General features: G+C 33.8%; 1 protein-coding gene across 1 annotated transcript in view; it reads left to right on the top strand.

The window, feature by feature from the left end:
* LOC129755453 (uncharacterized) overlaps positions 1-24,084 on the top strand; it is a 96,206-nt gene extending 72,122 nt beyond the window's left edge. The window contains exon 6 of the mRNA XM_055751961.1: positions 21,192-24,084. Within this exon, the coding sequence (XP_055607936.1) occupies positions 21,192-22,375 (1,184 nt within the window). The 3' untranslated portion in view covers positions 22,376-24,084. The remainder of the gene's footprint in view (positions 1-21,191) is intronic.
* Positions 24,085-25,487: the final 1,403 nt, after the last annotated feature.

Below are 25,487 nucleotides of genomic sequence, written 5' to 3'. Positions count from 1 at the left end.
TCCACCGAGGAACATTATAATGAGTTGTAATAATTCTTCGTAATCTCCGCGAGGTTGATTGTAGTTTAATTGGTTCAAACAGAAATTCAAAACTTCTTCTCTCCACGGTGCGGTCAGTTGTTGCAATCGTGCAACATTTTTCACGGATCGAAAATGTCCTTCGACTAAAAAATTGTTGAAATCGTCCCGGAAAGTCTTGAACTCATCAATTATGGATGATTTCGTTGGTGATGATTTTATTTCGAAAACTTTTTTCAAGATTATTTCTGCAATATGATGACGGCATGGTAATAATAAGGGTTGTTTTTGAAGCATTTTTGAAAGTCTGGTTACTACACCATTTTTGCAACCAGTGTTAACGGATGTTGTGTCGTAGCTCAGGGCAACTATCCTTTCTTTCAGATTCCATTCGTTTACAACACCCATAATTGCCTGAGATTCATCCTCAGCTGATCCGCAGTTTAATGTAGGGACTGAAAGCAGTTTAGAATCACCTCCTCCAGAAACGACAATTGGAAGACGATTCTTTTTTTTACCCTCATGATCTGTTAAAATTTTGCCGTCCCAATGAAGAGTCAGAGGAACAGTTGGTGCAAACGTTTCCTTGATCTAATTTGTCGAAATTTTTGGAAGAAAACATTAAATATCGGCTTAGAGAATTAATAATTTGAAAGACTTAAAGATATTCCGATTACTTAATTGATTATTTAATGATTCCTAGCATTTTCCCAAATTTTAATTTAAATGAAGAAAAATATACAATAAAATAAATGATTTTTAGATTGAACAAATTAAAACCTTAAAACTATAAAGATTGGAAATTAAGTTGAAGATTTAAAGATTTAAAGATTTAAAGATTTAAAGATTTAAAGATTTAAAGATTTAAAGATTTAAAGATTTAAAGATTTAAAGATTTAAAGATTTAAAGATTTAAAGATTTAAAGATTTAAAGATTTAAAGATTTAAAGATTTAAAGATTTAAAGATTTAAAGATTTAAAGATTTAAAGATTTAAAGATTTAAAGATTTAAAGATTTAAAGATTTAAAGATTTAAAGATTTAAAGATTTAAAGATTTAAAGATTTAAAGATTTAAAGATTTAAAGATTTAAAGATTTAAAGATTTAAAGATTTAAAGATTTAAAGATTTGAAGATTTAAAGATTTAAAGATGGAGGTTTTAAATTTTAATAAGTAACTTATTGTATTTTTTTAGTTCATAATTTCTGCCTTACATTTAAGAAAAAGTTTTATTTTTAGAGTTTAGGTTTTGAGATCAGATTTCAGATCCAGATTTAGATTTCAGATTCAGTTTTCAGACTCAAATTTCAGATTTCAGCTTCGGATATCAGATTCAGATTTCATATTTAGGTTTCAGAATTAGATTTCAGATTTCAGATCCAGATTTCAGATTCAGATTTCAGATTCAGATTCAGGTTTAGATTTCAGTTTCAGATTCAGATTTCAGATTTCAGATTCAGATTTAAGATTTAAGATTTCAGATTTAAGATTTCAAATTTCAGATTTAGGTTTCAGATTTAGATTCAGATTTCAGATCCAGATTTATTTGAGATTCAAATTTCAGATTCAGAATCCTAATTCTTCAAAATTTGAATAGTTTTCTAAATTTATTATTCAGAATTGCAGTAAAAATACAAAGATAAAATAATATTCATCTATTATTTCAATTTATAATCCGAATGTCAAATCAGAATATGGGTTTGGGATCAGAGAATATTTTGAGTTCAGAGTAAAAATGTTCAGTTTCAAATAAAACCTTGAATTTAAGACAATTTCTTAAATCGTAATAGCTGTAATTTGAAATCCAATAATAATAATGGAATAAAATTGCTTGAATAGTAAAACATTGCATGTTTGAAGTACATTATTAATCAAAATTTTGATTTGGCATTCCTTAATACTTTTTTTCAATATTAATTAGTAAATCGCGACTTGCTTTTTTTTTGTCTTAAAAATTTTGTTTTAATTCATGAACTCAATAGTGTTTGTAGATACACTCGGCACGTCTTAACATTGTTAAAGTTAAAGGCCTAATAAACATAGTTGTAATAAAAAAAAGGAACTAGATAGGTACTCTGGTTTTTTTAAGTTTGAAATGTAAAAATAAAACGTTTGAATGATCAGGAAACAATACAATTTCCAAGAAAAGAAGTTTAAATTCATTTAAAATTATTAAAAATTTACAAATTTAAATTGTTTTATTGAAAAAAATGAGTTAAAAATTACCTCTTGTGCCATTTTCATTCTTGCCGTCATGCGTTTTCGTCTGATGGTGCTATGGTTTATAGCATAAGTTGAATCCGGTAAATGATCACTCACCAAGGCCTGAAATATGTGGCTTGCATCTCGATCGGAAACGCCTGTTCGATCCAATGCCGCCGCTACATTGGGTGTTATAAGATTTATTTTCATTTGTTTCACGGGTGGCCCCATGTCCTCTTCGTTGCTAGAACATTCGCTTAGAGTGTCGTCCGTTGTGCTTTGCAGACAAGCTAAGGCTTTAACTGGCTTCTGAAATTTTAGATTCATTTATTATTTGTATATTTTGAACATCTCTGAATACCTTTTGGGAGTTAAACTTTATACGCTCGGTAAGCTTTAGTTTGAATTGGTTCCGAGCTATCACATCTTTGGAATTTGACCGCTTAGAACTTTTATTAAGTCCTAGAAATGATAAATTAAACATTTTAGAATTCTAAACAGGCTTTTGAACAATTGTTCTCAACTCATTCTATTCCTGTTAGTAAACGATTGATATCACTTACCTTGCCACGTTTTCCAAACAGTAGTTAACTCGCGAATAATGTAGTCCTTTCGGATAATGCTCTCGAAACGACTCATTTCGCTGACTACTTTCACGATGCTTTTTTTAACCGTTAAACCCTCGAAAGTGTGGAAAAAAACAACTTTCAGAGCATCGCCAAGAGTCGGTTTGTTCATTTCTTTTTTTATTTTTCCAACCAAAAACACATTTTTGGTCGAAGACCGTAACGATTTTTGCGACATTGTGGATCTATCACGCTTTGTCCGTCACTGACGCGTAGTCGTTAAACCAAGACTAAGCATTTGTCTTATCTATATCTATCACCATGTGTATCTCCAATACTCTCAAAAAGTTTGCATCTCACTTTCTACAAAGTGCTGTAGTTTTTTTCCTATCTGCGTTACCCGATTTTAAACGCCTTTGGGTATGCCACGCAATAGCTTGTATTCAAGAATTCAGCTAGAAATATTGCATACAAGTTCATGATTCCAGTGCTGCTGACAGTTTTGACTGTTGATCTACTATGAATGATTTTTTTAAATAAGATTGCTATAACTTTTTTCTGGTAGCATCTAGCCAAAAGTAACCTTAGTAAAAATTGAAGTTTAAGAATACAGTAACCCAACGATGAAGTTTTTTTATGCATAAAACCCAAATTCGCTTCCCTAGCGATTTAAATCTGAAAAAAAAACATTCCCCATACTAATTTCCATACAAATTTGAAATCCGTTGCGCTAATTCAGGGATGAACCAAATCATCTTATATTTAACATAGGTGATTGGAGAGCAAAAAGGAATCGGAAAAACACATGGGAGCAAAAAGTCAGTTTTTGCAGCGGTCTATTGTACACCCTCCATGGGGGTCAATGGTTTGAGTATTCAACAACTTCAACGTCATATAACATACAAAATTATCAAAGCAACCGTTGTTCGTATTCGCACTGTTGGTATCAATTTCAACACACTTGTTTTTATGAACAAAAAAATTCCCAATTGAGCATTCAATAGATGATTTTCTTCTCGAACAGAGTAAAATTAGAAAAGCAGAGTTTCGGTTTAGTTCAAATTCAAATCATTTTTTTCCGAATGGCAATATATGGTTAATAATTCGTCCAAAAGGTCAACCAAAATATATTTTTACCATTTAAAGCATTGTAGATGGCTCTGAAGTACTCACTTCCAACAGATATACTTTTAAAGCAGATTTGTTTTTCCAAGACACACATTGGTTACCATGGCTAGATGCATGAATCTTGTTGCCCCAACTCTTAAGGTGGCGTTGCGAACATCGAAAGTCCGTATAGAAGAATTAATGTTCGCGGCAAAGCCCACTTCTTTATCTTGAAGTGACGGTATCTTTGGTTTAAGGGTGGTCCTAAATAGGTTCAGAGGGTGGTTCAAAATAGAAACCTGGGGGTTCAAAATAGCGACCAAAGTAATGATCGAAAAAACGAGTTTTTAGGCTTAAATATTACTACATTGCAACAAACGACGATATGTTCCGATAGAAAAAGCCTTGATCTTCGTAATAAACGGATCTGTGTGTTTTTGATGTCAAAATTCTTGATAATTTTATCGTTTTAAGATAAAATTTGGTGGAATTAAATTTTCTACTTTTTTTTCATGGAAAAAATACGACTACCAGAAATTTAGAGTCGCCAGATGGAAGGGTTTTGGAAAAAATGAACCTCAATAAGGTGGAATTGCCTTTTCTACTTCAGATTTTACAATAAGTTGTACAAATCATATGTTGATTCAAGTTCAGGCATTTCTAGGGCTCGATCATATCCATGTTTTTTTTGTTGGCTAGCTAGCTAGAAATCTAGGTATTATAACAGGCTTTTCGAAATTCGAAAAAAGTTGCAATTCAACCAACCCTAATAAACTTTTTTTTTATTCTTAATACGATTTGTCAGCTGAAATTGGCCGCATTCTACTTGACTGGGATGTTGGGGTTGATAATCTAGTAGGCTGTGTAATGTGGTACATAAACTGTTGCAAATACGATAAAAGAAATGGAAAAAAATAAACAACGCAGATGTAATATGCCAGGATGTTCAGGTATCTAAGCCAATATATTTTTTTAAACAGCAATTGACAGCGAGAAAATTTCCACTATTCATGGTATGCTTGCATACGATTTCCGTTCAGGGATATCGCTTCCGACGATAATTCTTGTACTTTATTCCGCAGCAGTCTAGGATGAACAGCAAAATTGAGGCCCTTTTTTGCTAGCACTGCCGGACAATCTTGAAAATTTATGTGTAAACACACTTTTGAATACCATTCTTCGATGCAGGAAACAGAGAAGCGTGTTTCCGATATTTTGCATCGATTTTTTGTTCACTTTATTTGTCACCAGCAAATACAGCTTTGTTGTTAGTTTGTTAGGAATGTACTCGACGTCACAAATTGTCATGGAAACAATGTTTACAGAATACATTTTACTAATACGTGTAAACAGAATTTTCAACGCCATCTGAGATGTGTATATAGGTTTTGTACTGTTTATTTTTTTTTAAGGTTTATTTATGACACTTCACCATCTTGGTACTGTTTATTGTTTATTGTTTATTGTATAAAAATCAACGGATCAAATCTGATCCTAATGATAACTTAATTATAGGTTACATATATAAATTGACATAAATCTAAGTACATCTAAGTAAATCTTGACTTGTCCAATATTTTTCTAAGGAAAATATTTCTGGGAACGCCGAAGTCAAAGTATTCCGAAAATCGGTTGAAGGTTTTTAGGATGCCTATAAGAGCGCTGTTAGCCCGATAATTATTCAGTCGAACGGGAACATAGAGTTGCAGATTCTGGTTTCTCAATCCTCGCGGTCGCACGTTGAGAGGAATAGCTTCCAGCAGCGAGGGACAGTCAATCCTCGATTTAAGGAGATCCGCAACGACCAAAGCACGTGTAACATTTCTTCGGTCTTGAAGCGTGTCTAAGTCTATCAGGCGGCAACGATTCTCATAACTGGGCAAACGAAAAGGATCTTGCCAGTTCAGGTGTCGAAGGGCATATCGCATGAAGCACCGCATGAAAGGGCACCAGACATCGGAGGCATACTCAAGAACGGAACGGACTATGCTGCAATATAAGCTTTTTAAGCAGTACACATCTTTAAATTCTTTAGTCACGCGAAACAAGAAACCAAGATCTCTGGAGGCTTTGTCTACAACGTAGTTCGTGTGAGTCTTAAAGCCGTTGATCGAGAATAATACCCAGATCATTGATTTGGTCAACCCGGGAAATTATTTCATCCCCGAGAATGTACTCAGCATAAAGAGGGTGTAGCTTGCGAGAAAACGTTATTATCGAGCATTTACTGCGATTCAGCGGTAGGCAGTTGTTGTCGCACCACTCAGCAAAAATGTTGAACTGCCGTTGCAGGAAATCGATTTCGTCTCTACCATTGATGGTGTGATACAGTTTCAAATCATCGGCATAAGCGAGTTTTGGGCCATCGAGAAGCGACAGAACATCATTAAAATAGATGACAAAAATTATTGGTCCTAAATGGCTTCCTTGTGGCACTCCGGAAGAGCCAAGAAACTGTCTCGAGAAGGATTCTCCAGTATGAACGGACAACTTTCGTCCCGTTAAGTAACTCCGAAACCACTCCAGTAATGGTTCACAGAAGCCCAAGCTTTGCGAGAGCAATCTCGTGGTTTACTTTATCAAATGCAGCAGACAGATCTGTATAAATAGCATCGGTTTGGGTCTTCCTGGCATAGCTTTCTTGTACAAAAGATGTGAATGTCAGTAAATTTGTGGTAGTTAACCGTTTAGGCATGAAACCGTGCTGATCGTTTAAAAAGTGGTGCTTGCTGAATGAAAAAATGGGATCCAACACAACCAGCTCAAACAGTTTTGCAATAGCACACAGAGCTGAGATACCACGGTAATTGTTAATATCCTTCTTATCTCCCTTTTTGTAAACAGGAAACATATATGCTTCTTTCCACAAAGCGGGGAAGATTGCGCCGTCCAGCGATGCTTGAAATATATGCCTGATAGGTGTTAGCAGATGCGGCATAAACCGTTTCAAAAATGTAGCTGGTATTCCATCCGGGCCCTTAGAAGTAGAGTTTTTGAGTTTGGCGGTTGCTTTTAAGATAGCTGCATCGTCGACGAGAATACCATTTAGAGAAGAGCCTAGAGGTGAGACATTACTCACAGCCCTGGTCAGTTGTTCTGCAGAGATGGACCCGCTTGTGAAATGCTAGAAAATTTCTCAGCGAACAGATTACAGATTCCAGGGTCAGTGCTAGCAATATCGCCGTCCAGGTACATGTGGGACGGGAGTCCGGATTCTTTTCGCTGGTTTTTGACATACTTCCAGAACGACTTCGGTCTGCTTTTGAAATTTCGCTGTAACCGGTTCAGATAAGTAAGGTGGCAACGTTTGCTGGCTTTCTTATAAGCAGAGTTCAGTTTGCGGTATTCCCTTTTCGTGATGAGGCACTTGTGTTTATGGTAGTTTCGGAGAGCGCACTTTTTAGCAGTTTTCTGTCGCTGCAGTTCTTTAGTTACCCAGGTAGTTCGTAGATCACCATCGACGCTGCGTTTAGGCGCATGGCGATCGATAGTGTAGCTAAGAATATTCGAAAATTTTTCGGGAGCTGCGTTAGGATCAGAGAAATCTAGTTCATCTGCCCAATTAGTAGAATCCAGAACGAGGGAGATAGCTACAAAGTCGGCATTCTTGAAATCATGATAGAAGGATCTTCTTTTCTCTGCGGGAGCAAATATCATGGCAACATCGAGTGAGATCACTAAGGCGGGGTTGATGTGGGACAGGCTTAACAAGGGGAGCAGGAGCTAAATCGATTGTTGGATTTCTAAACCCTTCGTCAACAAAGCAGAGGTCGAGCAAGCGACCGTTTTCATTTTCGATATTGTTGATTTGACGGAGAGTTGCTGTACTTAAGCTGTCTAAGAAGATGTTGGAGGATGCCGAAAACGAAGAACGTACGGGGTCCGGAAACAGAAAGCCACTTCGCGAAGAACACCATTTCAGACCGGGCAAGTTGAAATCACCAATAACGAGTATGTCATCTTCAGGAGAGCACATAGAGCTAACTTTGGTGAGGCAGCGCGAGAAAGATTCAGCTAACACCTGGTCTCCGGAACGATCGGGAGGCACGTACACTACGCACAAGTAAAGTTTTCGGTCACCGAGATCGATGCGAGCCCATAAAAGTTCCAAATCTTCCCAGGAGTTGTCTTCGATTAGCATAGATGGAAGTTCAGTTTTCACTGCAAGTAACACTCCACCTCCGGTTGACTTTCTGCTGTTTAACCCTCATCCGCATTAGATTTTATTACCCTAATCAGCACTAGGAGTGTCAATTTGACACTCCAAGCTAAAATCGTCATAACTCTTTTTATATCTAACCGATTATAATGAAATTTATATCATTAGAAACCTTGTCAGTAAAATATGTTTAGAACATTATATATGGCTAAAGCTTCTAGTTTTCTCGTTATTCAGCATGAAAGAAAAAAAAATCCGAAAAAACATGCCTCAGGAAAACTGCTGTAGTTCATATGTTACACGTCCAAAAAAATATTTGCCTGATACATATGAAAGCTGAAGTTAATGTCTACATCATGGAACATAGAAATATTTTTTTAAATTTTTTTTAATGAAATGGTCACAAAAAGTTCAAAAAAGTGGTCTGAAAAACCTACTTTTCATTCGGTTGCTAGTAAATACTGTTTGAGCGATGGTAGAGGTTTTTAAAAAATATGACTACAAACTTTATTAAAATTCTAACATTTTGCTGTCTTTAGATTTTCGATGCAACAAAAATTGAATTTACTGGAATTTTTCAAAGTTGACTACTTTGCGCGATTTTTTCACTAATTGAAATTTTATCTGTTTTTGTGGTCTACCGTCAGGTTGTACCCGGATTTTCAGTGCTTTCTCGCCATTTGAAGCAATCAAAACTATATCCATTGAGAAGGGAATTTAATCTACATTCTAGTGAGGTGCAACAATTTACGCTGTGAGATTTCACAAAAATATGAAAATTATAAACGTGAAATCATTCCTGAATTTCTAGAACCACAAGCAGCACGACCTGCAAAACATGTTTGTTTGCTCTCCGAGTAGATACGGTGGGTGGTGATTTGGTCAGAGAGCGAAGCCGACAGACGAAATAATGATGCGTGTCGTGACAAGCAAATGTGAACTACTATCAATAGACGATTTCCAACCAAGAAACGTACGACACGCATCATTATTTTGTCTGTCGGCTTCGCTCTCTGCCCAAATCACCGCCCACCGTACCTAATCGGAGAGCAAACAAACACGTTTTGCTGGATGCGCTGCTTGTGGTTCTATAAATTCAGGAATGATTTTACGTTTATAATTTTCATATTTTTGTGAAATCTCACAGCGTAAATTGTTGCACCTCACTAGAATGTAGATTAAATTCCCTTCTCAATGGATATAGTTTTGGTTGCTTCAAACGGCGAGAAAGCACTGAAAATCCGGGTACAACCTGACGGTGGACCACAAAAACAGATAAAATTTCAATTAGTGAAAAAATCGCGCAAAGTAGTCAACTTTGAAAAATTCCAGTAAATTCAATTTTTGTTGCATCGAAAATCTAAAGACAGCAAAATGTTAGAATTTTAATAAAGTTTGTAGTCATATTTTTTAAAAACCTCTACCATCGCTCAAACAGTATTTACTAGCAATCGAATGAAAAGTAGGTTTTTCAGACCACTTTTTTGAACTTTTTGTGACCATTTCATTAAAAAAAATTTAAAAAAATATTTCTATGTTCCATGATGTAGACATTAACTTCAGCTTTCATATGTATCAGGCAAATATTTTTTTGAACGTGTAATATATGAACTACAGCAGTTTTCCTGAGGCATGTTTTTTCGGATTTTTTTTCTTTCATGCTGAATAACGAGAAAACAAGAAGCTTTAGCTATATATAATGTTCTAAACATATTTTACTGACATTACAAGGTTTCTATTGATATAAGTTTTATATGAAGTTCATAATAATTCAAACGACTTAAATGGATTTTACTTTTGGAGTGTCAAAATGACACTCTAAGTCGGAAAAGGGAGTTTTTTTGTCCAGGCTTCCAGGGTTCGTCCATAAATAAAGTAAAGATGCAAAATTAAAGAACTTTTGAATTCATTAAGGGTCCCCGAAGAAATTTTTGTTTTCTGAAGCTTCTGAAAAAAGTTACAAGCATTCAAACTTGAAATAGTATCAAAATGACACTCTAATGCGGATGAGGGTTAATGAACTACGGTCGCATCGGAAGACTACATAGTCCTGACTGATAATCTGACTGGAAAGCGTGCGGTCGTTCAGCCATGTTTCAGTGAAGGCGATGATTTCATAGCTGGAGCACGATGTAGCAAGCAGGTAATCGACAACACACGAATTTACACCGCCGACATTCTGATAGAGGAAACTGATGGAGTCAGACGATTCGGGTGTAAGACGGGAACGACCATCACTGGAAAAACAGAATCCATCACGCGCAGAAGAACGGTCAATAACAGCATACTTGCCTGAAGTTGCACTGTACATTTATTGATACAATAATTTAAATAGCCATAGACTACTTTGACTACTTTTCATTTGTTATTTCGGAAAAAACCCTAATTTGTATAAGAAAATGTTTAATCACTAGCAAACAGAAAAATACAAACCCTAATGGGAATATGAATGTTTTTAGTGGTTTTAGTTGTAATAAACAGAGTGCCAAATAAAGATAACAAATATCACTTTAGGCGAATGTTATCAACTTACAAACCATTTGGTATGTACATGTCAATTAAAACTTTCAACAGAATTTAGTGGGCAGTAGGCAAGTAAAAACATCGCATAGTAGGCATTTATAATTTATTTGATTTTTGGGAATGTAAACCAAATTTTCACCTCAATCCGACATAGTCAAGCACATTCTCCGCTACCGAATTTGTGCGTGGCAGCAGCACGGTGCCATATGCAATATCTACTCATGTTGTGATGTTTAGCATAAAAATGAAACAGTAAAGCGTCTGGTTTTATGATGCATATCTGCATGGGTATATTATGGAAAGTACCTACCACCACCGTTGGGATCGATCCCTTAGCTAGGCATAAACATTGTAACCCTTTTTTTCCTCTCAATCTGTATCTGTATTGCAGCTTCCTCAGAAGTCAGTCCTAGTCCTGCCAAGTGTCTGTCAATTCCTATCTCTCTCCCTTTCAAACAGAAGTTTTTGGTACGAAAACAATATCATTCAATGACGGGAGTGATTTATGGTCTCTGGCTGCTATTTCAATCGTCTTACTGCTTTGCGAAACATGAAAAGTCGGTTCTTCAAAATTTTACAGCAACAGGGAGAAAAGAGAAACTCAAATAGACAGATATGGCCGCTTTCGACGCTTCCATTAGCTGAAAAGAATGGTATTTTTTCATTAAATTTGCTACATAAAAACCCTTTGTTTTACGATTGCCCGGAAAGGGGGGATGAATTTCTATCATATGTGTTGCTCAGTGGTTTCGTTTATTTAATAATCATCAAAATCCATGGAGAAACAGCCATTTCTTGCATTTCTCAGTCATAATTGCTCTCTTAAATTGAAAAATAATAGAAACTCTGTACTTTCATCATCATTGTGTTTTCTTGTCCTCTCTCTAGCTAAAGTGTCTCTGAAATCCCCCATCCGGAACATTTAGTGTCCTAATTTTCACGATCGGGTTGGTTCGTTTGTTACGAAAATATTGGACCAAACTGTAGCTGAGCAGAACAAAATCAAGCAAACGGATGCAATTTTAAACGCTCCATTGCTTTAAGGGTTTTGGTCAATTTTAATTTGGTTTTTGAACATCGAAATACAGACTCCCATTCCCATTGATAAACCTTTTGCACATCAGGATGGAATATGATTTCTGTATCTTTTTTATCAACGACGGTGCTCAATTTGGTTTGCTAGTCAGGTCACAAATCGGAAATTGGTATGATGATGTCAGGAATAGCTAAAAAAAGGGCTAAGAATACGTCGAAATAGTTCTCTGCAGCCCCTAATTAGATCTTTTATAAATATTGGTACTCAAAGGTCACCGAAGTAGATTTTGTTCTTCGAGTATAAGTGGTGAGATTTAAGATTTCATCTGAACAGATTTGCATTTGTGTTGCTTTCCAACGTTAAAAAAATGAGTAAAGATTTGAACTCTCGATAGCCTCGATTGTTTCTTTTGTGATGAAGCTTCGCGAAGTTGAAATTGATCTTCATATTCGGAAACGAAATGAGATTTTCGTTTTAATATCATGTCGAAAAACATCATAAATTAAGTATAGCTCTCTGGAGCCACTATTTGAAGTTATTGCAAAAAATGATTGGATAAATACCTATGTTTGTTTTTTCAACATACAGCAAAGTATTTAGAAAAGATTTATTTAGTTTCGACATTTTTATAACAGAATTATTTTAACAAGATTGTCATTTGTGCGTTTTCATTTGAGTGAATTTCGACTCTCTGGAGCCACCATTTGAGATATTTTGCATTGGAAGATTGGATTTCCATGTTTTGCTTGTAGCAAAACAGATTTTATGAACTTGAAATTCATGGAATCTCCTTCTATGGATCAATCCAGTGAAAAAAAATTGGCAGCCCACTCTTGTTCTCTTAACTGTTAAACGGTTTAGAACTGCGTCGAATTGGATCCAAATCTAATCAGTTTTGGATCAATAATTGTACCGGTTTCTAAAAAAAGTTGAGTTGAAGCTGGCATAATGGACCACGGATGCAGTTGCTTTGGTCGGAATTTGAGTTTGAACCGGCTGTTTGGATACATGTGCTCTTAGCATAAATTTTCTTCCGACTTCAGGAAGGTATTATTTTGATACTTGAATTTTAATGTTGGTATCAGTATGATTGATTGCGAATCCAGATTTTGATACCTAATTTTTTTTCCAAATCAAAATCAAATAAATTTGTAAATTTCCTAAATTGTAATTGAATATGAAGTTTCTATTTTTTGTTAACGAAAATGTGTGAAGAATGAGTAGAACCGATCTTTGTTTAGTTTCAAATCCAGATTGCACTTTATACAGCTATCTGGGGCCACCGTATAGGAGTGTTTTCCAAAAAAAAAAATGATACGTGTGTTGCTAATAACATAATATTTCTACTAGATAAGTTTCGTTCGGCCACCTTTTTGGAGAAATTTTTAAAATTGATTTTTTTAAATTTCTGGACTCAGTTTCTACTCTCTGGAGCCATCGCATGATTAATTTTCTGGCAAATCAACTGATACAGTTTTTAGTTGATGAATATTTCAAGGACGGAGTTGCTTGAGAGTTTAATCGAAATTACTTTGCTGTCTAGATTGCTGATAGTTCCGAAGTATCGGAATATCGAGAATTCACAGAATTACGTGTGCCATCTCAGGATGGGGCAATTCCCCGATTATGACGAGTTTGCGCCTCATAGATTGGTTGTTGATATTGTTGGTTCAAAGTCGATTCACCGAATGACTGGAAAAAGCCAAATCAACCACGGACCGACTATGGCCATTGGCCAACCCGAGAAGATGGCAGACTCGCAGGCTCCTTCGAAAATTTACCCAAACCTGCATTTGCGCTGCTGTTGATGTTATGGCTAAAACTGAAGGCGCATAATCACCCGCGGCCAATATGAACGATTGAACACAGGCTAACGATAAGAAATTGGTAAGATTATTGTTCAGTCAAGCGAGCGGACCAAAAAGTGGACTACGATTTGTGCTCAAATGCCGAAACAATTGAATTGACTGAGTTGTGACAGCAATCCTAGTTAGAGTTTGGAAAAAAGAACCTACCCATTGAGGTTCCAAAGTAGAATAAACTTTTCTGAATATTTTTTTTGCAGTACAAAGACAGACTAATGAATTGTCGTAACTTGCGCGGCCACTTTTGTCAATTAATTTAACTTTGTTATCAAAGTGTTGAAAGAAAATATCATTCAATTCCGAAATCGTTGAAAAATAACCAAAATCAGCTAACGAGACAATTTCAATTAAACCCGATTAATAAAATTTTAGTTGAGTTAACCAAATTTGTAGTCTGATGATGAAATTTTTACAGCCGTCGTCGCCATCAAAGGGTTTTTATTTAAGCCGGCACTAAATACTTCGATTTGGATTTTATTCAAAGCAGGTTGCTTACGTGTTTAAGGATCAAAGCTTTGTCGATTGAGTTGAAATCGTTGAAAAAAGCTCTGACTATTTCAAGATTTCTACTTAACTCACAAAAATGACTGAACGCTGACTCAAAATATCACAGAAACGGCAACAAAATTAAAACTTAAATAACATAAACAACCAAAAAATCAACCAATATGAAAAAATAAGATACCAATTTTGACAATTATGACAATTTCGACAATTTTGACAATTTTGACAATTTTGACAATTTTGACAATTTTGAAAATTTTGACAATTTTGACAATTTTGACAATTTTAAAAATATTGAAAATTTTGACAATTTTGACAATTTTGACAATTTTGACAATTTTGACAATTTTGACAATTTTGACAATTTTGACAATTTTGACAATTTTGACAATTTTGACAATTTTGACAATTTTGACAATTTTGACAATTTTGACAATTTTGACAATTTTGACAATTTTGACAATTTTGACAATTTTGACAATTTTGACAATTTTGACAATTTTGACAATTTTGACAATTTTGACAATTTTGACAATTTTGACAATTTTGACAATTTTGACAATTTTGACAATTTTGACAATTTTGACAATTTTGACAATTTTGACAATTTTGACAATTTTGACAATTTTGACAATTTTGACAATTTTGACAATTTTGACAATTTTGACAATTTTGACAATTTTGACAATTTTGACAATTTTGACAATTTTGACAATTTTGACAATTTTGACAATTTTGACAATTTTGACAATTTTGACAATTTTGACAATTTTGACAATTTTGACAATTTTGACAATTTTGACAATTTTGACAATTTTGACAATTTTGACAATTTTGACAATTTTGACAATTTTGACAATTTTGACAATTTTGACAATTTTGACAATTTTGACAATTTTGACAATTTTGACAATTTTGACAATTTTGACAATTTTGACAATTTTGACAATTTTGACAATTTTGACAATTTTGACAATTTTGACAATTTTGACAATTTTGACAATTTTGACAATTTTGACAATTTTGACAATTTTGACAATTTTGACAATTTTGACAATTTTGACAATTTTGACCATTTTGACAATTTTGACAATTTGGACAATTTGGACAATTTGGACAATTTGGACAATTTTGACAATTTTGACAATTTTGACAATTTTGACAATTTTGACAATTTTGACAATTTTGACAATTTTGACAATTTTGACAATTTTGACAATTTTGACAATTTTGACAATTTTGACAATTTTGACAATTTTGACAATTTTGACAATTTTGACAATTTTGACAATTTTGACAATTTTGACAATTTTGACAATTTTGACAATTTTGACAATTTTGACAATTTTGACAATTTTGACAATTTTGACAATTTTGACAATTTTGACAATTTTGACAATTTTGACAATTTTGACAATTTCGACAATTTTGACAATTTTGACAATTTTGACAATTTTGACAATTTTGACAATTTTGACAATTTTGACAATTTTGACAATTTTGACAATCTTGACAATTTTGACAATTTTGACAATTTTGACAATTTTGACAATTTTGACAATTTTGAAAATTTTGACAATTTTGACAATTTTGACAATATTGACACTTTTGACACTTTTGACAATTTTGACAATTTTGACAATTTTGACAATTTTGACAATTTTGACAATTATGACAATTTTGACAATTTTGACAATTTTGACAATTTTGACAATTTTGACAATTTTGACAATTTTGACAATTTTGACAATTTTGACAATTTTGACAATTTTGACAATTTTGACAATTTTGACAATTTTGACAATTTTGACAATTTTGACAATTTTGACAATTTTGACAATTTTGACAATTTTGACAATTTTGACAATTTTGACAATTTTGACAATTTTGACAATTTTGACAATTTTGACAATTTTGACAATTTTGACAATTTTGACAATTTTGACAATTTTGACAATTTTGACAATTTTGACAATTTTGACAATTTTGACAATTTTGACAATTTTGACAATTTTGACAATTTTGACAATTTTGACAATTTTGACAATTTTGACAATTTTGACAATTTTGACAATTTTGACAATTTTGACAATTTTGACAATTTTGACAATTTTGACAATTTTGACAATTTTGACAATTTTGACAATTTTGACAATTTTGACAATTTTGACAATTTTGACAATTTTGACAATTTTGACAATTTTGACAATTTTGACAATTTTGACAATTTTGACAATTTTGACAATTTTGACAATTTTGACAATTTTGACAATTTTGACAATTTTGACAATTTTGACAATTTTGACAATTTTGACAATTTTGACAATTTTGACAATTTTGACAATTTTGACAATTTTGACAATTTTGACAATTTTGACAATTTTGACAATTTTGACAATTTTGACAATTTTGACAATTTTGACAATTTTGACAATTTTGACAATTTTGACAATTTTGACAATTTTGACAATTTTGACAATTTTGACAATTTTGACAATTTTGACAATTTTGACAATTTTGACAATTTTGACAATTTTGACAATTTTGACAATTTTGACAATTTTGACAATTTTGACAATTTTGACAATTTTGACAATTTTGACAATTTTGACAATTTTGACAATTTTGACAATTTTGACAATTTTGACAATTTTGACAATTTTGACAATTTTGACAATTTTGACAATTTTGACAATTTTGACAATTTTGACAATTTTGACAATTTTGACAATTTTGACAATTTTGACAATTTTGACAATTTTGACAATTTTGACAATTTTGACAATTTTGACAATTTTGACAATTTTGACAATTTTGACAATTTTGACCATTTTGACAATTTTGACAATTTGGACAATTTGGACAATTTGGACAATTTGGACAATTTTGACAATTTTGACAATTTTGACAATTTTGACAATTTTGACAATTTTGACAATTTTGACAATTTTGACAATTTTGACAATTTTGACAATTTTGACAATTTTGACAATTTTGACAATTTTGACAATTTTGACAATTTTGACAATTTTGACAATTTTGACAATTTTGACAATTTTGACAATTTTGACAATTTTGACAATTTTGACAATTTTGACAATTTTGACAATTTTGACAATTTTGACAATTTTGACAATTTTGACAATTTTGACAATTTTGACAATTTTGACAATTTTGACAATTTTGACAATTTTGACAATTTTGACAATTTTGACAATTTTGACAATTTTGACAATTTTGACAATTTTGACAATTTCGACAATTTTGACAATTTTGACAATTTTGACAATTTTGACAATCTTGACAATTTTGACAATTTTGACAATTTTGACAATTTTGACAATTTTGACAATTTTGAAAATTTTGACAATTTTGACAATTTTGACAATATTGACACTTTTGACACTTTTGACAATTTTGACAATTTTGACAATTTTGACAATTTTGACAATTTTGACAATTATGACAATTTTGACAATTTTGACAATTTTGACAATTTTGACAATTTTGACAATTTTGACAATTTTGACAATTTTGACAATTTTGACAATTTTGACAATTTTGACAATTTTGACAATTTTGACAATTTTGACAATTTTGACAATTTTGACAATTTTGACAATTTTGACAATTTTGACAATTTTGACAATTTTGACAATTTTGACAATTTTGACAATTTTGACAATTTTGACAATTTTGACAATTTTGACAATTTTGACAATTTTGACAATTTTGACAATTTTGACAATTTTGACAATTTTGACAATTTTGACAATTTTGACAATTTTGACAATTTTGACAATTTTGACAATTTTGACAATTTTGACAATTTTGACAATTTTGACAATTTTGACAATTTTGACAATTTTGACAATTTTGACAATTTTGACAATTTTGACAATTTTGACAATTTTGACAATTTTGACAATTTTGACAATTTTGACAATTTTGACAATTTTGACAATTTTGACAATTTTGACAATTTTGACAATTTTGACAATTTTGACAATTTTGACAATTTTGACAATTTTGACAATTTTGACAATTTTGACAATTTTGACAATTTTGACAATCTTGACAATTTTGAGAATTTTGACAATTGTGACAATTTCGACAATTTTGACAATTTTGACAATTTTGACAATTTTGACAATTTTGACAATTTTGACAATTTTGACAATTTTGACAATTTTGACAATTTTGACAATTTTGACAATTTTGACAATTTTGACAATTTTGACAATTTTGACAATTTTGACAATTTTGACAATTTTGACAATTTTGACAATTTTGACAATTTTGACAATTTTGACAATTTTGACAATTTTGACAATTTTGACAATTTTGACAATTTTGACAATTTGGACAATTTGGACAATTTTGACAATTTCGACAATTTTGACAATTTTGACAATTTTGACAATTTTGACAATTTTGACAATTTTGACAATTTTGACAATTTTGACAATTTTGACAAAATTTTGACCAATTCGACGATTTTGTCAATTTTGACAATTTTGACAATTTCGACAATTTTGACAATTTTGACAATTTTGACAATTTTGACAATTTTGACAATTTTGACAATTTTGACAATTTTGACAATTTTGACAATTTTGACAATTTTGACAATTTTGACAATTTTGACAATTTTGACAATTTTGACAATTTTGACAATTTTGACAATTTTGACAATTTTGACAATTTTGACAATTTTGACAATTTTGACAATTTTGACAATTTTGACAATTTTGACAATTTTGACAATTTTGACAATTTTGACAATTTTGACAATTTTGACAATTTTGACAATTTTGACAATTTTGACAATTTTGACAATTTTGACAATTTTGACAATTTTGACAATTTTGACAATTTCGACAATTTCGACAATTTTGTCAATTTTGACAATTTTGACAATTTTGACAATTTTGACAATTTTGAAAATTTTGACAATTTTGACAATTTTGACAATTTTGACAATTTTGACAATTTTGACAATTTTGACAATTTTGACAATTTTGACAATTTTGACAATTTTGACAATTTTGACAATTTTGACAATTTTGACAATTTTGACAATTTTGGCAATTTTGACAATTTTGACAATTTTGACAATTTTGACAATTTTGGCAATTTTGACAATTTTGACAATTTTGACAATTTTGACAATTTTGACAATTTTGACAATTTTGACAATTTTGACAATTTTGACAATTTTGACAATTTTAACAATTTTGACAATTTTGACAATTTTGACAATTTTGACAATTTTGACAATTTTGACAATTTTGACAATTTTGACAATTTTGACAATTTTGACAATTTTGACAGTTTTGACAATTTTGAAAGTTTTGACAATTTTTACAATTTTGACATTTTCTATAATTTTGACAATTTTGACAATTTTGACAATTTTGACAATTTTGACAATTTTGACAATTCTGACAATTTTGACAATTTTGACAATTTTGACAATTTGACAATTTTGACAATTTTGACAATTTCGACAATTTTGACAATTTTGACAATTTTGACAATTTTGACAATTTTGACAATTTTGACAATTTTGACAATTTTGACAATTTTGACAATTTTGACAATTTTGACAATTTTGACAATTTTGACAATTTTGACAATTTTGACAATTTTGACAATTTTGACAATTTTGACAATTTTGACAATTTTGACAATTTTGACAATTTTGACAATTTTGACAATTTTGACAATTTTGACAATTTTGACAATTTTGACAATTTTGACAATTTTGACAATTTTGGCAATTTTGACAATTTTGACAATTTTGACCATTTTGACAAATTTGACAATTTTGACAATTTTGACAATTTTGACAATTTTGACAATTTTGACAATTTTGACAATTTTGACAATTTTGACAATTTTGACAATTTTGACAATTTTGACAATTTTGACAATTTTGACAATTTTGACAATTTTGACAATTTTGACAATTTTGACAATTTTGACAATTTTGACAATTTTGACAATTTTGACAATTTTGACAATTTTGACAATTTTGACAATTTTGACAATTTTGACAATTTTGACAATTTTGGCAGTTTTGGCAATTTTCTTATACTTACAGCATCTTTTTTGGAAGAATGAATAAGCCTTTAAACTGCGAATTTGGTTGCCTGCCCCATTTTGATTACGATCTGTATTTTGCAGAGCGTTTAAGTTATTTTACACTTGTCGTCAGTGTAATGTTCGTGAAAAAGTGTAGCTTTTAAACGGTTATTCTTTTTTCCATCTGTAAACAACACAATTCGAATTTTTGAATAAATTTTCAACTAAAAGCTTCCAATGATGATTTCTTTTCTGTCATCGATAAACACGTGTATTTGTTTAGAGAAAATCAAAGCCTTCTAGATAAAAATATCAACCGATTGACTTAAAGAGAATCACATTCTAATTTGATGGGCAATTCAAGCCATAGCGTACTTTTGTGGTACCTATGGGTGATTTCAAATTATTTTATTATTTGTTGTTTCATCGAGAAGCTTCAAACTAAAATTTTGAACCAGCATTTTCATTTATAACAAAATATCAGTTTATGTTAACAATAATTTATTATTTACAACATGTTTTTGTCTTAAATCAAATCATATTGCTTTCATCCGTCCCGTTACAAACTTTCCTTTCTGAGTAGTGGTACTTTTGAAAAAGACATCTACCAATTGAGAAGCATGTTTTAGATTTCTTTGAAAGGAGAATTTCGTCCAAAGTTGTTTGGAGACAACATAAATTCTGCGAATTGTGGTGGTCTCAATTGGTCTCTTCCGTCGCTTTCCAAAAATGTGTGTTTATTTGGAAAATTGTCTTTTGATTTCTTTCTGTTCTGGTCCAACAAAATAGGCTTAAAGTGGAATCTTCGAAATGGAAAGTCACCCGTGAAATACAGAAAAGGAATACCAGGAATCAAATAGATGTATAAATTTACATAATAGGTTCCATAATACTTTGTGGCACATTGTATGCCTCAAGTGATACCTACATTTAATAAGGTTCTTTCTTAATATGATTGGGTCTTGTCAATAGGTGAATGAAAAAGTGACAGCCAAATTTGTTTTGACTCTTGTGTTATGTAGAATATAAATCAATCGAATCTTCCGACTCACGCCAACAGCTGTCCGCATTAATTTACTTATTCCGTATTTTTTTCTTTTCTTTATTGACTCTTTTACACGCAGGCAATTCCATTAAAGACGACAGCATTTACTCGTCCTCTACTCAAAAGCAATCCATCGACTCCGTAGCGATGTCCCGCGGCCAATCGATGAAGCGCTACAGTGGCGGCCAGCAACAGTCGTCTTCGATGCTGGAGAGTACCGCGTTTGAACCGTCCCGGATCATGGTCACATCGGCAGCCCATCTGAATCTCTACACGGAGCAGGAGGAGCTCTGCCTCAATATCTTCCCCTCGACCGGTACTTGTCGGTCTCGGTCCTCGGAAAATCTCTCCCATATCAGCATTCAACTGAACCGGGTAAACATTCCGGAGGAAACGACAACGGCGAGTGCGGCCATTACTGGGAGCCAATCTAAATATCGCCACACTTGTGGCTTCCCGCAGCAACATCAACCGATTCCATTTTCGACCACGTCGTTCGATGAGAGCTTGGAAAAATCTTCTTTCGTAACGAAACGACGTCGCAGCAAGCGATGGCAGAAGAAGCTAGTCCAGAGTGATATTTGTACTACCAAGGCAACCGAAGGCAGAGATGGGTGCGTTGCTTCTGACAGTGCTGCTGCCAACTTGGATGTGATCTACAGCAACCGGCAGGGAGAGATAAAAATATTTATTAAACATATAAACCACCACCATCGCAGAAGCCGTTTGCGGTTCTGGCGCTACTTTCAGCACGTGTTGTCGACGTCTGCGTCTGCATCTTCGTCAAATGCGTCGCCGTCCGAACCGTCGGCGAATGTTTCCGTCACTTCCGGTAGCAGAACAACCAGACAGCGTCCTACGGCGGTTCACTTCTACAGTCCGGTTCTTTGTTCTACCTCCTACAACAACAACAACAACAACAACAGCAGCAGCAACGGGATAGTCCACAATGGCATCGGCGGAAATGAAATCGGCTGCAGCGCCCTCGGTGCGGACCAATGTTTGGTGTCTGCCCTCGTCGAAAATCGTCATCATAATCATCAACAAAATCCGATGGATCATCCTAATCTGGCCCAACAAGCAACAAGCACCACAAGCACAAATGCCACAATGAAAGCAGCAGGATCAGGAGCAGGAGGATTTCAGGCATCCGTAATGGATCCATTTCCGCCGAACCACTTCCGCCCCCAGGAAGACGATCTGGATGCGTACATGAAGGAGATTGAGCAGCGGGCAAACAAAAGCTCTTCGCCCAATCCCTGAACGTGCTCTATGCTGCTGCCATTCTACCGGCAATGACTGGATCTTCTTTTGCTTTTGGTTTTTGATCTGAATAAAGAAGCGCATTGTGTAGAGAACAGAAAATCGGCTCAACGCGGAAGATTCTTCCGGGAAAAATCTGTGGCGTTTAGGTATCCTACCTATAAAAGGAAGGAAAAATATCCTTCCCAAGAAAAAAAAATGACCAACAAATTTTTAAGACCATCCCCACCATGAGTGAGATGATGATGTTTCTTATCGTTGCCTAGTTAAGGTTTCTAAATGTTTTCCAAATTTACGGATTGCCCTTTCAGAATAAGCGACGGATAGATAAGCAAAACGAAAATATGTCGGCTTAATGCTTGCTAGGGGGGACGATTTTGGAAAAACCACCTTTTATCCTTTTTCGTTCCCGGTACCATAGAGAGATGATTATCAATTCGGTGATGAATGGAACGACAAGCTTCTCGTGACTTTGTGAGGTTACATTTTCTGGTAATTTTGGCTGTTAATTATCTTTTTCCTCCTACTTTTTAATAGTTAGTTCAAAACTCAACTGAGTACTTTTGAGTAAATGGAATGTGAGTAATATACCGGAGAGCTCTCGATAAACTAATTTCGTCCGAAACCTATACAGCTTTCTACTAACGGCGCTAAACCACGAGTCGGACCGGGGTAAACAAAAACTGGCATTTTAGATTCCAGTAGTTTGTCGGAAAACCGCCAAAACCGAAACCGAAACCGTGCGTACCAATTGTATGGAATCAGTTAGTCTCAATTACTAACCAAATCAAAGTTTTCCAGAGAAGTGACTAGGGTTGGTTGAAGCCTAAAAATTTTAAACAGCAGCAAATGCATCGACGAAAAAGTTTTTCCATGTTGGGAATGACCCGGGAGGTTTAGCTTATTCCGGCCGGATGCTTCACCCAACGGAAAATTTAATAGAAACGGACGAAAAAATATCGCCCAAACCATCCGTAAGCTGGCTTGCTTCCTGTCTACTTTTTTTTTGCGGCAGATGGGGCTTAGGATTTTTTTTGGGAATCTCGGTAATCTAAACACAGTTTCGCGATGGCAATTAGGATTATACGATCTAGATATTTTGTCCAAATGGAGATTTTTACGCTGTGGAAGCCACTGCAACCTGGGGGTATTACGTAAGGTTGATTCTTATGAACGAAAGTGAAAATCAGAAGCTTACACTTTTCAGAGGTTGTTTGAATCAGTGTTCCGAAAACCAATCAAAAGAAACACACGGGATTCGCTTCGCTTCTTGTTGGAAAGTTACAGCTGCTTGAATTTCGAGTACCGACTTTTTTTAATTGATTAGCTCCTGGAGTTGTCTTTTTCATTTTTCCAAAATCGTCTCTCCTCAAACGAAGAGAAGTGGCTTTAGTAATTTAAGGTTGGCGAAATGAATCGTCGGAACTACTAAGAGTCTAATAGGGTACAAATAAGTCACTAAGTGATATTGTGAATGTCGGCTTAATTGAGAGGCAATCGATGATGTTAGGAGGGACAACGAAAACAGCAACAACAAAACAAAAAAAAACGAGAACTAAACAATCATTTTTTATTGTTCGATCGATCGAGGCAAGGCTGTGCTTAGAAAATACAATGTATATGAATGTTTCTGAAATTTATTGAAATAAATGAGAGCATTTAACAGTGATGTGTTTCCATGTTTGACAGAGTCTTTAGAAATCAATCAAATCGACGTGAATTCAATAAAAACGATGTTAATTATTAATCAAGTAAATATCAGTAAATTTGATTTGTGATCCGAAAATTCTTTCTTCAAGACAAATTTTCTCAGTTAAACTGTGACTTTCTACGGTTGAATGTTATTCTTCAAGTTTCTTTTCTTAGTGTTTTGGATAAATTAACCTTCGTTCTGATTCACAGCAGCCTACTTAGTTTTGGGCCAACGAATTCGTTTACTTTGCTCCACGGCCTGCTGACTTTTTCCACCGATGATGGGGCAGGAAAGACACGATGCCGCGCCCCGTGGGAAGATTAGCAAAACGCACACGACGACGTCGACGACGCCGAATACCTTAGGGGGGAGAATCGGTGCGAACGAATGAACGAAACACGATTCCAAGTTTTATCACACGCTACATTAATTTTTATCAACAAGCCAGTCGAGTATTTTCTCCACATTCAGCCCCATAAAGTGGAACGAATCGATTTTCCCCTAAATCTAGCGGACCACTTTTTGGGTGCTGCTAGAAGAATTCACCTTCGCGCTATTACCGTATGGAAATCCCGGTAATCGTTGCAATAAGATTAAGAACCACTGACAATCATCAAAAGCCTGGCCATCAAACTAATGACTACCTAAATGTGGAACCACTTCAACGTTAAGCCATTCCTACACCTCACCACCCTCTGTCATCGGAGCAAATGTCAGCAGAACTTCCGCTAAGAAGACGAGATAAGCAAGTGATCGATCGTTAACTAGAGCGCCGTCGGATAATAAACCCGAATATACTAAGTGTCGATGTGCCTAACCAGTGATTGAAGCGGTGTGAGAATATCGACAGTAGCATCAGCTGAATGTAGGTATTTTCTTTAAGATTATTCGACGGTAGAATTCAACACAATACCTTTCTTCAAAGATTGCTGTGGACAACGACAAGGCAAAGGGGAAATATCAACATAATTGCACGTGGAGAAACCTGCTGAGCTAATTCAACTCAGGTCAAGAAGCGAGCAGGTAAACAAAAATCCACTTTCCAACGTTTAAATCGTCAGAACTGAAATTATGACCCCTCCCTTCAAGGTCTCATCCGTTCATCACCGAGAAACCTCAAGAAGGATTTTCCAGCTTAGAACTGCGTTGGCAGATAATAGCACGTAGTCTTTTCACACATAATAGCAGTGGATCCTAAAAGAAAATCGAGCATAGCGAGAGGTAACTAACTGGATCATTTTCTTCAAACGTGATTCCTAAAATGCGATTCCCTATTTAGCGGTGTATATCATCACTGAGCGGCGTGACGTCATTACTCGTCGAAGCACGAGCACCAGTACAGCAACAAAGCCCTCCAGAAGAGGTATGACGTCATCGTATTGGTTAGGTTGGAGTCGTTGGAGTTTACTAACATTCTGT

The sequence above is a fragment of the Uranotaenia lowii genome, chromosome 1 (assembly GCF_029784155.1).
Source record: "Uranotaenia lowii strain MFRU-FL chromosome 1, ASM2978415v1, whole genome shotgun sequence".
NCBI classification, from domain to species: Eukaryota; Metazoa; Arthropoda; class Insecta; order Diptera; family Culicidae; genus Uranotaenia; species Uranotaenia lowii.
The sequence above is the reverse complement of the archived record's forward strand: the minus strand, read 5'-3'. Positions and strand labels throughout refer to the sequence as shown.